The following is a 14474-nucleotide window of genomic DNA, read 5'->3' as shown; positions in this document are numbered from 1 at the left end:
TTGCCCACTGTTCCCACCACTATTAACCTTAGCTGTTCTTTGAAATGTACCTAGGCTCCCATTTGACTGTAATTTAGTTAGCTGCAGCCATCTTTTAGGTACCTCACTGCTAACGGCACTGGCAACTAACAGTCCACTTTCTTAACACACTGCTGCCCCACATCACATCTTAGCCACAAGTGCTTTTGGCATCCCGTATTGAAACCAAACCTAAATCTTAACACACAACTTTCCCAGGTCCAGCATGATAGAGTCTTTTCTTCTAGCTCAAATTACAACTGCACTCAGATCTTAGCCCATAGCACATGCTAATCACAAGTGTTTTGGCCTTTTGCAAAGAAACGGAATCTAGATGCTAGTTCATAGCACCTCCCAGGCTCAATGCGAAAGCACACCCTGCCTTCCTTCTAAATAATACTTAGATGGCAGTACAATAGCGCGCCCCCGCCTTCACCTAAAGATGCCCCCTGCCTGCTCCACTAAACCAACTCAGACCCTACTATTCACCCTTGCCATCCTCACCATCATGGCCGCTGCCACTAAAACTAACCCCCCAAGGATAGAAACTTGAGACTCAGGTCCAGATTGCCCTACATCTACGAACCCAAAAGAAACCATCTTAACAGACGTACTAACACCCAGCCCAAGAACCCCCTGCCCATATCAACGCAGACTACCAACTCCTGCGCTCAAACCCATACCATGAATCATACGATCCAGAATACCCTTTCACCCAAACCTACTCTAATAGCTAAAACCAACAGTACCCTAACACTAACAGGATCCCTCATCAACGCTAGATGAGTGGTAGCCCATGCTACTGAAATTGCAGACATCCTAAACATTGATAACCTGGACCTATTGGCCGTAACTGAGACTTGGCTACATGAGGCTGCAGGACCGACTCTCATGTAAGCGGTACCTGACAATTAGCAGATGCTCAGAGTAGACCGACCCAACGCTAGAGGTGGTGGCCTAGCCATCATCTTCAAAACAACCCTTCCTATTAGACTTGCCACGTTCAATTCCTACTCCTCCTGTGAAATACTCACAGACAAACTGCCTCTCTCCAATAACCGCACACTAACTATCCACTTGATATACAGGCCCCCCGAGCCATCAGGCACCTTTGAAGATGACCTAACCAGTCTCATTGCCAACAACACAAAAGACCACTCTCAAACATTACTGATGGGAGACTTCAATCTTGGCTATAATGATACAAATAACAAACATTCCGAATCAATAGCAGCCCTGCTAAACAATCATGATCTAACCCAATAAGTCCTCTCTCCCACTCACATTAAAGGAAGGACCCTTGACTGGGTATCCAAACTAAACTGCAATATGGATATTACCGATATTGTCCCACAACTATGGACAGATCATTATCTAATAACCTTCTCAGCCAAACTAGATCTAATCACCCCCAAGTCTAACAATGGTACCACCTCTCCCTACCAGAAGCAAGAAGGACATTACTGCTGAAAGACCGCTTCTCCTACCAGACATCTCTGGTCTGTAAAGTAACACCAATTCGGACCTACTAGTGAATACCTTCAATAATGCTATGACAAAGGCAATGGACATGATCGCCTCTGTCAAACAGCACAAAGCCAGACAGGTAGCACACCTGAATTCCTGTTAAAGCTCTAAGACTACAAAAAAGGAAGCTCCAATCCATTTGGCACCACTCCCCAACTGAAAACAATAAAAATAATCTAACTGAACTAGCCAAACTGTACAAAAAGAAATAACCAAAACTAAAAAGAATACGTTCAATGATAGAATTATAAAAGCTAATTCCAATACTAAAGAACTCTTCGCTATCCTCAGCGAACTGGAAACCCCTATCCAACCGGTAGACAATGCCCCTAAGGACAGGGTATGGTGTACTAACATACAAAATGCTTTATCAAACAAAATCTCCTCCCTCCAATGTAAAATTGCCAATACAAAGGCCTTACTACCACCATCTGAGCTACAATCTACCCAACTCGCTGGGACCAGGACAACTACACCCTTTAGCTTCAAGACTATCTCCATAATTGATACTGAAAAAATAATACTCTCCCTCAAACAGTCAAACTGCAAGGGCGATACTTGCCCAGCACAAATAATCAAGGACGCAGCCAGAGACCCAGCCCCTTTTATCTCTAAGCTCATAAACTCCTCCTTTAAGTCAAACACAGTACCTGCCAATCTCAAAGAATCATGGGTCCTCCCTTTACTCAAAAACAAACTCTGGACCAGACCATCCCCACCAACTACAGACCGATTACCACCATGCCATTCTTACTTAAAATCTTGGATAGAGCTTCCTACATACAAATCCAGGACTACTTGGAAGCATACCACTTACTAGGTTCACGGCAACCCGGCTTCCATCCCCTTCATTTCACGGAAACAGCCCTGCTAGACCTTAAAACACAAATTGAAGAACTAAAGGACAATGGGAAAACAGCCCTACTACTCCTACTGGACTTGGTGGATCACGCAGTTCTTTGCAACCTCCTTAGATCTGCCGCCAACTTCACCGGAGAGGCTATAGCCTGGGTCAAATCCTTTTTTACCAACTGCACTATGAAGGTCTTTTCCACCTCAGCCTCGGCCGACCCTATCAAAATGACCTGCGGCATCCCACAGGGCTCCTGTGTCTCCCCCACCATGTACAGCAGCTTCACCAAGCCTCTGTTTGACAAGTTTGATAGACTAGGTATCACCTACACTAAATATGCAGATGACACCCAGATCCTCATACCCCATTCGGGCAACTTGTGGCCCACTCAGCCTTGGTGAACAAGATTTACACCATCATTCGGGGATGGATGGCATCACACGGCCTCTGCCTGAATGACAATAAAACGGAGATACTAATCCTAGGTTCTGAAGCTAACATCAAAAAATTAAGCCCAAACTACACATCCTTCAACATTGATAACAACCCTATCAAGGTGATGCCTGGGGTTAAAAATTTAGGATTCCATTTGGACTCCTCTCTCAATCTCAAAAAGCAAGTCAACTCCCTCGCCTCTTCTACAATTTATACTGGCAAACTAATCTGAGCAGCTAGACCGTACCTCTCTAGTGCCAGCCGCACTACCTTAGCCAATGTTCCTATTATGTCGAGATTGGATTACTGTAACGCCCTACACTCAGGAGCTAACAAATATATCACAGACAAAATTCAAACACTGCAGAACACACTGAGAGCAACGCTGGACGTTCCAAATTCAGAAAAGAGGTAAACTGGCTGAAAATTACAGATAGAATCCTCCTCAAAGCAGCTTCTCTTACCTCCAAATGCTTGAACAACTAGTACCCCCCTACTTAGCGGAAAAATCACCAGGAAAACCACTACCCGCCCTATGAGATCTGCTAACACATTCATGCTGGAGACACCCAGGTTCAAATGGTCAACTGCGGGTGGAACCAGCTTCCCTGTTAAAGCTGCGCAATGCTGGAATAAGCTACCACTTGACATCAGACTAGAACAACCTTACCCTAAATTTAGACTCAAGATACTCAAATGGCTGTGCACCAATGACACATAACCTGATGCACCCTACTCCTACTACCACCGGCTCTCTCTTGACCCTTGCACCTGCTGATGCATACTGTACCATTGGCAAGCATGTATATATTATTATATATGTCTGTCTGCTTGGCCTTCCAAGGCCATGCTCTGTATTATATGTACTTATGCACCTGTTGTACTTACCGTATGCACTGTTTGCACTGTAATCAAGCTATAAGACTACTTGTAATACTGCGCCCGGCTACCCAAGGGTTTGGCGCGCAATACCAAATAACTAAACAAACAAACAAAGAAGCATAGGTGAAGCATGTAGTACAAAAGCGTTTTAACTTAAGTCGGGGACAATGTTTTTACATGTAATCGCATGCCAGTTATCTTCACTTGTGTGGCTCTAGTTGAAGCAGGCATTTTTCTACAGTTATTCACTGGAGCAGTGATAGGGTCCTGGGCTTTTCCTTTGATACTTATCCCAGCCTGGTCAATAACTACCTGGAAATGCCTGGCATAATATTACTCCAGCACTACTTTAAAATCTCTGACATGTGGATGCTGTGCGGGAATCAAAATACTTTACCAGTGATTCTAACAAAAGGCGATGATTTACCATACTTATCAACTTTGATTTGAACATGCCCAAAACACAGCTTAAAATGTGCGTGAGGCTTCACAAATTGCAGCACTTATTAAGACACATCTGCTCATCCTGCAATGTTAGCAAAAGGGGCAGATCACTGGCAAATGAAAGCAAAGGCAGCAGGAGTTCTGGGCTTTGTGTCAAGTTAAGCAAATAAAAAAGCAAAAACACAAGCGTTACACATGAAGCCATAAAGACAGTTTGTTGTTTGGTCTATGAAGTACTGCATGCTTTTATAGGCACACATAACGAAAGCAGGCTGATAGCTTAAATCACCCTCTTGGTAAATCTAAGCGCATAATAAACAGACTGCACAGTAGTTTGATGGATAAAATGCTATATTATTCACAAAGGCACAATGTCTGCCGCAGACAACGCTGTAATGTTCTTATTTATTTGTACTGTACAGCACTGTTTTCTTTTCATTTTCTGGAGACATACAATATTAATTTCAATTAAAACTTACCTCTTCCTGGCGTAAACTCAAATCGTATATCATTAAGTTCCTTTCTGGAGTTCCTGAAACGATTCAATGAAAACATTAACACCTAATGAAGTATGGCTTATTAAGGTTAAATGTGTGCAGCTTTTTAAGAGAAGTTTCAATAAAAATAAGCAAACTGTATTTTATAGGGTAGTCTGTTATGCCGCTGTTCCGATTACATAAAGGTTTAAACAATAGGAATGAGGACATTAAGAGGTGTCGTTTTATGGACAGCAAATGCCCATTTTGGCAAAACCATGCTGCTAGATGTTTAATTATTAGAAACCAAATAGGACCACAGATGCTAATGGTGTTCTTCCTTGCATCTATATAAACATTTCTACGCAGCCTACTGTTGCGAACTAAAGAAGGAGTCCGTCACACTTGGGCATGTCTTGTGCTTTTTATTGAAATAACAAAATACATAACTCGCCCTATAGCCCAGGGAAATGATTCCTATCTAACCAAACTAATGAAGGGTGGTCATCGGTTGCCAAAAGTCAAAATCAAATGTCCACAGTCCATAGTTTACTCCTACCTGACCCTACCATTAGAACTGATAACTCAAGATGGCCGGAATATATATATATATATATATATATATATATATATATATATATATATATATATATATATATATATATATATATATATATATATATATATATATATACATACATATATATATATCTTCTGTCACCTTCACTTTTTCTGGGTTTCCTGGGCTTTGCTTCAGGGTTATTCCAAGTGCAACCAGTTCTAGAAATTCAACCAACTTTGAGTGTAAATTCATCAGGGTTTGCAAATTCTCTTTTTTAAGAGTTTCTGCAGCTTGAGGTACCTATTCAAATGCTGGATATCCCGGAGTTTGTGAGATCTATCAATATCCTCAAAGTCCTTCTGACAGTCTTTCTGTATGTAATCTCTTACACGTATTCCTTTTAGTTGGAGTCCTTCAGAGTATTTCGATTCAACTATTTCTCTGTTACGGTTCAGTATACATTTGTTAAAGGTGTAAAAACATCACTGCTGGGCTCTTCCTCCTAGGATTCCTCTTACTTTCTCTGCGATTGGTGCTTGTGTTTAGTTCGGAGGGTTTCTCAAAAGTCTCTTCATAATATGATATGATATTTTATTTGTATCGTGCTCATACACCAGTTTTTCAGAGCGCGACAAGGCAAGGGAGGGGAACAGTGGAGAACACAACACTGATCTTACTAGGCCCAGTGACATTGAGAACGCGGAAGTGCATGGAATAGGGGGAGAGGGAGAAGTGCATGGAAGGGGGAGAGTGGAGAATGTGGGGCAGAGGATAAACAGATAAATAATAATAAAAATACATAGATAATTGAGGCAATAAACAGTGGTGGTGCAGCCAGCAAGTGGCACGTGCTGCGTTTACGGCAGCAGACTGGGTAAGTCTGATAAGTGCAGAAAAAGAAGAAATGGGGGTGAGGGACTGTATGGGTACAGATACAGACCCCAGTGCAGGGGTCGACAGGAGGCAGTGCAGGAGGGTGGTAGGGTGAGCAGGTACCTGGGCTTAGGGGACAGAGGGTGGCCTGGTGCACAGTGCCAAGAGAACAGATCAGCAGGGGATAAGGGGAGGGAAGGCAGAAGCAAAGAGGAGAGTCTTGAAGTGCTTCAGAACCGGCAATGGGTCTCCTCAATAGATTCCAGTATTCATGAGATGTAGTACCACAACTCCTGTGGCCTCTCTGTGCTGTACCCTTGCTTTCCCTGGGATTGGTACTTATGCCTAATTCAGAGGGTTTCTCAAAGTCTCTAAGCAATAGATTCCAGTATTCATACGGTGTAGTGCCATCACTGCTGGAGATTCTCCCCTGGTTTCCCTTTTCTTTTTGGTACTTGAACGTAATTCATAGGGGTTCTCTAAGTCTCTTAATAATACATCCCAGTGTTCCTCACCAGTTATACTTAGCAACTCTCTTGGTATTGCACACTATATAGGGTTGTGCTTTCTCCATGACCCTCAGTCAATATTTCAGTTCCTTTCATGCAGTACATATAGTCCCTGTTTTTCCACCTCTCCTTATCCACCCTGATACCTTCACTTGACATGGGTAGATTTACAAGGCTTGCGGTAGGTAGCGATTCGCTTCCTGTAGTCTCTGTCTCTGCTTTCTCAGCTCCAACATGCAGTCGCACTCAGTGTCTCGTTATGTCTGTGTGCTCGGCATAGGTCTGCTGACGGGAGGTTTTGTTCCTTCAATTTCTTCTGGTTTCAGCATTGTTGATCAGGCAGTGGGCCCACCACAGCTTTCCTGTGGTCATGCCACCATGTAGGTCGGTCTCCAGGACTCCCTCCTGATAGAGGTTAAGCCACTGTTCTTTACGTCTGGACCTCCAGCGTCCTTCTTTGGCATTCTCTCCTCGCAGTTTGCCATGGGCTCCGCGGATCCACTCTGCTCCGCCCCACTAGAACATGATTACTTCAGAGGGCTTCCCCTGCATATTGCCCTCTCTTTCTTCTTGATTGTTTAGTCACCGTTACATACAAGTCCCCATTCAAAGGGGCGTTCTATTTGTCTCCGGGTGTCGTATTTGATCCAGCATTACCTGAAGCCAATAAAGAGGAAGGCACATCTCTTGTTACTACATGGAATCCTATATAAGCAGATGGTGTTGCTTGTATAGGGAGTACCATGTGGGAATGAGAGTACTTGTCCCCTAGAGGGGGTCACTCCCAGTGACGTCCCACTTGCCCAGACCCCTGGGGAGAAGGGACAAATACTCTTGATTTGTCACACTACATTTAAAAAGCTTTTAGGTAATTTCAATTCCATATCACACAATAAACACTAGATGTATGATGCCTTTTGAAAGCAGTAAAAAAGTGAGCTTGTAATCAATTCTTACTATCTCTGGCACTGTGCTTTCCTTAAGAAAGACACTTATTTCTTTCTGTCAGTTTCTGTGGAACATGTTCAATGTTTATTCTGTATATATCATTCTCGTATTGTGTTTGTGCTTTGGGAACTGAGCATGTGCACAGTCATCTTTAGTCTGTGGCCTGATACAGGGAAACAAAACATTAGCTTACAACCATGTTAGCCCCATATCTAAAGGACTGTCTGATTCAACATATATTCTTCACTATTATACATATTTCAGTGCTCAGGTGAGTGTTATGAAACATTAAATGAGCTCCAAGCCCAGTGTGTATAACACACTTAGCGATTTGCCATAAAATGTTTTATACATATTTGTCAAATGCATCGATCTGTGGTTATTCTTATCTTCCAAATGCTCTTTGGTTTTATGCAAAGAAGGCTAGGCCCTTCACTGTTGCTATTTGTCCCCTTTATAATATGGCTATTTCCAAAGAGTACAATAGGAATGCACCAGGCTGTCCTCCTTGGAGTGATATATTTCCACTAGAAAATAATTTATATTTTTATCCTCGGTTTTGGTAATGTGCTTTCCTTAGTAAAATCAGTGTAATGTTATTATTGTGAATACATTATCCCCAAAAGTGAACATTACAAATACACTTTGTACAGTTTCAAAATTAGCCAGTATACAATGATAGCACAATTAATGGTATATATTTCTTGTAATAGATAATTTTGCAAAAACAACAGAGTTAACCGCCCTCCACCAACATATCATTTTTTCCTCTAGTGGTAGATGTAATCAACCCCTGGGTTGGCTCTAGGAAATGTGCACCTGACTACACAACTCTCTGCAAAAAACGGAAAGAGACAGAGGGCGTGATTTACAAAAGCGTTTTTCAATGGGAACATCCCTTTGAAAAAACACTTTGTAAATCACGCTGAAATGTAGAGTGAGAAAAAGAGAGAAAGTGAAAGATAGAGAAAGAGAGCTCAGTGAAAGAAAAACAGAGAAAGAGCAAGAAAAAGAGAGGGAGATTGGTGTATTGTAAAGCTATTATTTTGTAATACTTTTCAAATTAGGCATTAACCTCAATACACAACTTAGGACATAATGTTTCTATTATATGGAGCGATACCATGACATTTTTTATGTTTTAACATATAACTTCCAGAAAGGCTGTTGTCACAAATCACAAATATCAAAAAAGGTAGCATCCTTTACAGGTAGCATTCCCCTCTTTTAGAGCTACAAAAGTGTCAACTTTATGCGATTGTAATGACACACTTGTAAGTAACTAGATACAATACAAAAGCAATATATCACCTAAGAATAATCTAACAAATCTATTGGGGACCCGGTCCCATTGCACATGTCAAACAAATAACTGGAATACTCCAGTGACACTTTCTAATGTTTATGCAAAAACGTCTCCGAGAGCCAGGGACTTAGTAGAAATAGAGCATGATGGACAGACAAACCAAATCCCCTATAATTAGCAAAGATCCCATATGTCTAGCAGTCAGCAGGCACAGGCATCAATTAAATGATATGATGTTCTGTAAGGACATATATAGCATTTCTTCTGCCAGCATATAATAGCATTTTGCCAGCATATAATAGCATTTTACCAGTATGTAATATAGCATTTTCTTTTGCCAGTATATCATATATAGCGTTATTGCTAACATACAAAGTAAACAGCCAGGCCCAGTTTGAAACTGCAGATATTCAGAGCACATATAGAACAACTTAGTGTGCTGCCAGGATAAAATAATGCCGTGCACAATATATATATTGGATGCAGAATGAAGAAGAATTTAGGTTTTCTCCAATTGTGGGTTTGGTTAGCCAGAATTGTCGGAAAAAGGAGGGCATGCAAGGACATGTATAGCATTTTTGCCAGCATATAAGCTAGCGTTTTCTTCAGCTAGTGGAGAACAGAAAATATGCAAGATGCAGGAAGCAAAATGAAACAGATACTCTGGACATAAAGCTTTCATTGTTCTGAAAATGAAGGCTGGCACAGGGCACATTCTTTTTACCCTGATTGGTAGAAATTGTAGGCAGACAAGCCATGTCTGAAGAAGAAAAGTGAGGGGAGTTGGCAGTTCATGCTGGGTTCAGGAGATAGACGGACGGGGCTGTCTCAAGAGGGTCGAGCGCTGACTGTGAATCTAATCAGTTGGTGCTCGCCACACAAATTTACAGAGGAGTTTCGCGCTACCACTGGGACTGCAAAAGACAGTGAGGTCATGGGGGAATCTCAGATTACTGGCCTTGGTAAGAGACTTGTGCCAAGTGAGGAACATATTGTATGCGGTGCGTGTGGCTAGGATTTATTGCAGTGTAGGGAGGATAGGAATATTATATGTGTATTTCTCTCTCTATATTCAAAGTGTTGGAACTAATTAATGTTTGCAAAGTATCTGCTTGTTCTGTTTTGTTCTTTTATCTTGCAGATGATGCTATAAATAACACATGGTAAGATTTGGTGATTTGTAAATGTCATGTAATACAAGATATATATAAAAGCAACTAAGACTTTAGTATCATTCATGCATCTGTGAATTATTTATGTAAGTGAAATACAGAGGGGAGGTTCATATCAGTGCAGTAGTGCGTTTACAAATTTACCACTCTAACTAAAATAGCAAACAGTAGAAAGTCAGTATTAAACAGCTACAAAGTAGAGAGTTGTGTGCATTATGATGAGTGATTCCTTCCTTGCATGCTGAGGGGAAGGGGTGTCGAATCCGACACATAGGTTACTGGATGTACATAAACCAGTAATATCAGCCACAAACTATAGGTGGCACTATGAATAAACTCATTGGGATCCCTGAAGTATGCTAAGTCTGGGGCTCTCCACAGGCGACTGGAAGATATTCTAATAGAAACAAAAGGTTTGTTTTTGATGGGGTTATAGTACACAAAAGAAAAACCATGCTCACCACTATACCACAGGAATAACATTATTCTAAAAATACTGCAAAGCAAGATATCACTAAAAGTACCGCCAATATAAGCTAACATGATATGGTCACTAAAATAGTGTGATACCAAACCCATGCTAAATGTAAGACTAGTTTACTGCAAAATTGCACCCAATATTTTTACGGTAAGAAAATACTGCCAAATCCCGAATTTACCCCAATAAGACAAAATCTCCTACAGTTCTCAAAAGGTTTGTGCCATGTATTGTTTGTGCCTGGTTCCTACACTTCACATATGTCCACATAAAGTATTTCATTTTGATACATCAACATGCCAAAGTCTTGAAAGCTTGTTAGGCTGAACCGAAGAAAATGGGTAGCCTCTGCTGCCACATAGTAGAAGTTCAGTAGAAGTACCTACCATCAGTCCAGAAGCACTTCCTTTTACATAAGACCAACAATGTCAAGAGGAAATACCGACCACTCCCAACCCACAGTGGGAGATTCATTTGGCACTACTAGCTCCTGCTATGTGGGTGAGTCTAGAAATGCAAGAGGTAATGCCCCTTTCATATCTGGCTGGCCGGCCTTTGTCGTCTGGCTCTGACTACCAGAATGGTTTTACAGAATAAGCAAACAATGGGAGGAGGGGCAGCTCAAGAAAGAGGTGATGATAAAGGAGGCTCTTTTCGTGATGGTGTGAGGTAATGACAGCCCCCACACACATGCCAGAGAATCCTGGGTGTAGAGCTATTTTATCCTGCCAACAGGGAAACCCTTAGGGTGGAGGATCTCAAAGCCTGCTCAGTTAGAAGAGCTAAGGAAAGTGAGTCAAGGGAGGGACAGAGGGTTGTTCCCTAGGAACCAAGGTGATGGGGATAAAGTGCTAGTGGCATTGTGGTACTAGGCACACATTTCCGCAGAGGCTAGAGACCATTCAACGATCACTACTGTCACCTCTATTGCTGGTGAGAAGGAGGGAGCTAGCACATACAAGTCTATGACAGAACATGGTTGCAACATGCTGTGGTCAAACCTCAACCCCATCCAGAATGTCCAATTGACATCAATGGCACAGAGAACTGTGGGTATTGCAAGCACCTTTTTCCGGCACCAACACTGCAAGTGGTTGGGGGTGGTATGCCACCACCAACAGCATGTTTATTTGGGCAGGACTCCCTGGATGAGATCATGCCACATGGTGGAAGCAGATGCGTGTATTGTAAGGACTCCTTTAGCCCTAGGCATCTGGAATGCATAGTGGTAGTGGGCAGCCAGAGCCATCATGTAGGGAGCTGTGCAGAGGAAAGAAATAAGGCAGTTATCTGAGAGGGACTGGTCTCATGGCAGACTCCCCCACCTGTGAGAGTGGCAGCAATGTGTGTAAGAGCTGACGTATATCATTCAATGTGCTCTGGAAGAGCTTGAACATTTTAGTCAGCAGTGCGAAAGAAAGGTCGAAACAAAGGTAATGCAATATGCCTGATAAGTTAACATGCTTGTAGCAATGTTTATCATATAACTTGAAGCTTTATGCAACCCTGGTATTTATAATAACACCCCTATACGCACCTCATAAATTGCCTCCAAGAGGCCACTCACGTCTGTTTCTGCTGCCAACAACCTGTAATCACTCCCACTGTAATGCTCTGCTGGCAAAAAGCAACATTGGTCATGTGTCAGAGAAGCAAAGTCCAAACCTTTCCCCAACCTGGACAGGTTATATTTTGGAAGTGGTACATAGCCCATTCAGAGTACAGAGTGCATTAGAGTACAGCTAGGGAGGAAAGGCATATGAGGAGGGACACACATCTTGTATGTGTTGTTTGGTTATGTGCCCACTATAAGGAAGGCATGGTATTAAATAGTAAGACAGACACAAGTGACCACAGTTCAAGGGTGTTTTTTGAACTTCAATGGGGTTTTCAAAATGCCTATGTAATCCTAAATATAAAGATTGGAACAAGCTACGATCATCAAATAACAGTAGCACAGTCCTAGTCGAGTCTGTCAACTCGACTAGGACTGTGTTTTCGAGCTGAGCACAGTCTCTAGCTTCTCTAGCACAAGGATGAAGTTCAAATCTCAGTATCAGGGCCTTCTATGTCAAAGTCTCTTTGCCATTCAAAGTCTCTTACTTCAGAGGGCCTGATGCGACAAACAAACATTAAAAAAACAGAATTGAGGTTGATTTACCGCAGCAGAAATAACTGCGATGGAAATGACCGAATAAGAAATGTACATAATGCAATATTGCTCGTACATTTCCCTTTCGGTCATTCAAGGTAAAACAACTCCAAATTTAAAGAAACCCTAACCGCCCCCAGTCTCGCTGTTCCCTGCAACGCCAGTTCCCGTTCACTTCTGTGATCAGGAACCAGTGCCGCGGGGTACTTTTTTTTCCGGGTCAGCTCCGGGCGTGTCTCCCACAACCTTACTGTATAGTATAGTGAGCAGGTTGTTGCGGGAAACACCCCTGTAGCACCTGCACCATTTCTTTTTTCTCATTTTATTTTTGAAGCAGGTCAGCTGCGGGGGTGTCCCCCGCAACACCTGCTCACTATACAGTTGAAACTTTTGGTAGTTTAAACTTTTTGTGGTATGCATATTAGGTCTTTTAGTGGGGTAGGGAAATTGGATTTGGTCATTTTGGCCGAATCCATAAAACAAACATTCAAAAGTTCCGTTCACCTCAGGATTCTCATGTACAACTTCTAGAGTGATTCTAGACTCACCACGGGCTCCCCTCCCCGGGCGCATTCTCACTTTAACATAAAGCTTTCACTTGCTCTCCCTCTGTTTGACTCAGATCAAATCCATGTACTTTTCCAAACTTTTATCTACTTTCGACTCTGTGCAGGTTTTGACTTGACTTGTCGCAGGACCACTTTGATTCACATGTATTCGTTCTCTCTCAATTGATCTCCCTCTGCCGGGCTCAGACAAACTTGATCTACTTTTCTCAGCTGGCTACCCTACAGAGACCTTTGATCAAACACCCACATGGTGCCGGACCACTGTGTCAAAGGTATTGTAGTTTTCTTTAAAATTCAATCACTCATCAGTAGTTTATCACATGCGTTTTAACAATGTTTATTCCAGAGCTCACCATACAGTGTTGCTGCTTGCAACCTTGGCTTTAACACAGACCACTCTTGGATCGGTATCCCCATCTCACTGGCTGTGTTGCTTTCACTGAAGCGGCATTGTTCTTGGAGTACCACAGTGGCTGGAGATACTCCTTGATTACTGATGCGGGAGGTCTCTGGGTACCTTCAACACAAAATGCAGGATTCTGCAGCCTGGTTTCCTGGTCTTATGCTTTCTCCTGAGGTCTCATGAGACTAATGGTGCCTTGTCAAAAAGGTCAAGGGAACTTTTCTCCTTGCAACCCCCTTCTGTTTCACCATCTTTCGCCTCTCAAACTGCCATCTGTAACTGCTGTTAACTTGGGTGCTTCACCTCACTCAGAGTGTGCTCTCGTGCGCTGCCTTTTATCCATGTGGGGAAGTGTAATGGAAGTCAGGTGTGTGTGATGATCAGTAATTGCCTGACCTTGCCTGGCCATTGTATTCAGACATGTCAGGTACACAGCTCGGGTGTTTGTCTGTTTTCCCTTTAGAGGGGGCTGTCAGTGAGAAAGTGTTTGTGTTGTAAAAGGGGGGGGTAGAGTTCTTAAATATCCTACTGGGTAGGATGGGGTAAAGATGTTATGAGGAAAGGTATACCGCGTCTCACCACCCAGTGTCCCACTCCCACTCCCAGGGAATGCTGTGTCCTGGCCACCTGGATGACAGATCTCTGGGGACTAGTGGGTGAGACACCTTCTGGTGTCTCACAGCACCCATTGACTGCCCATGGCCATGCTAATCCCTATGGACATTTTCATCCACATTGAAAATTAGGGCACCTGGCAGAGCCCTGAAAAACCCTGGTGGGTATTCTTGAATGAACAGAACCAAAACTTCAGGGTGAGAGGTCACACAGTTCCAACATTATAACAAATATAACAGTCATATCTTACTG

General features: G+C 42.6%; 1 protein-coding gene across 2 annotated transcripts in view; it reads right to left on the bottom strand.

The window, feature by feature from the left end:
* Window positions 1-14474, bottom strand: part of STK39 (serine/threonine kinase 39) — a 2038823-nt gene that overhangs the window by 440663 nt on the left and 1583686 nt on the right. For both annotated transcript variants that reach the window (XM_069616263.1, XM_069616262.1), the window contains one exon: window positions 4639-4691. In XM_069616263.1, the coding sequence (XP_069472364.1) occupies window positions 4639-4691 (53 nt within the window). The remainder of the gene's footprint in view (window positions 1-4638; window positions 4692-14474) is intronic.

This window comes from Ambystoma mexicanum, chromosome 9 (assembly GCF_040938575.1).
Source record: "Ambystoma mexicanum isolate Mex_15411 chromosome 9, UKY_AmexF1_1, whole genome shotgun sequence".
In the NCBI taxonomy this organism is placed as follows: Eukaryota; Metazoa; Chordata; class Amphibia; order Caudata; family Ambystomatidae; genus Ambystoma; species Ambystoma mexicanum.
Note: the sequence above shows the minus strand (reverse complement) of the source record. Positions and strands in the feature narration are given on the sequence as shown.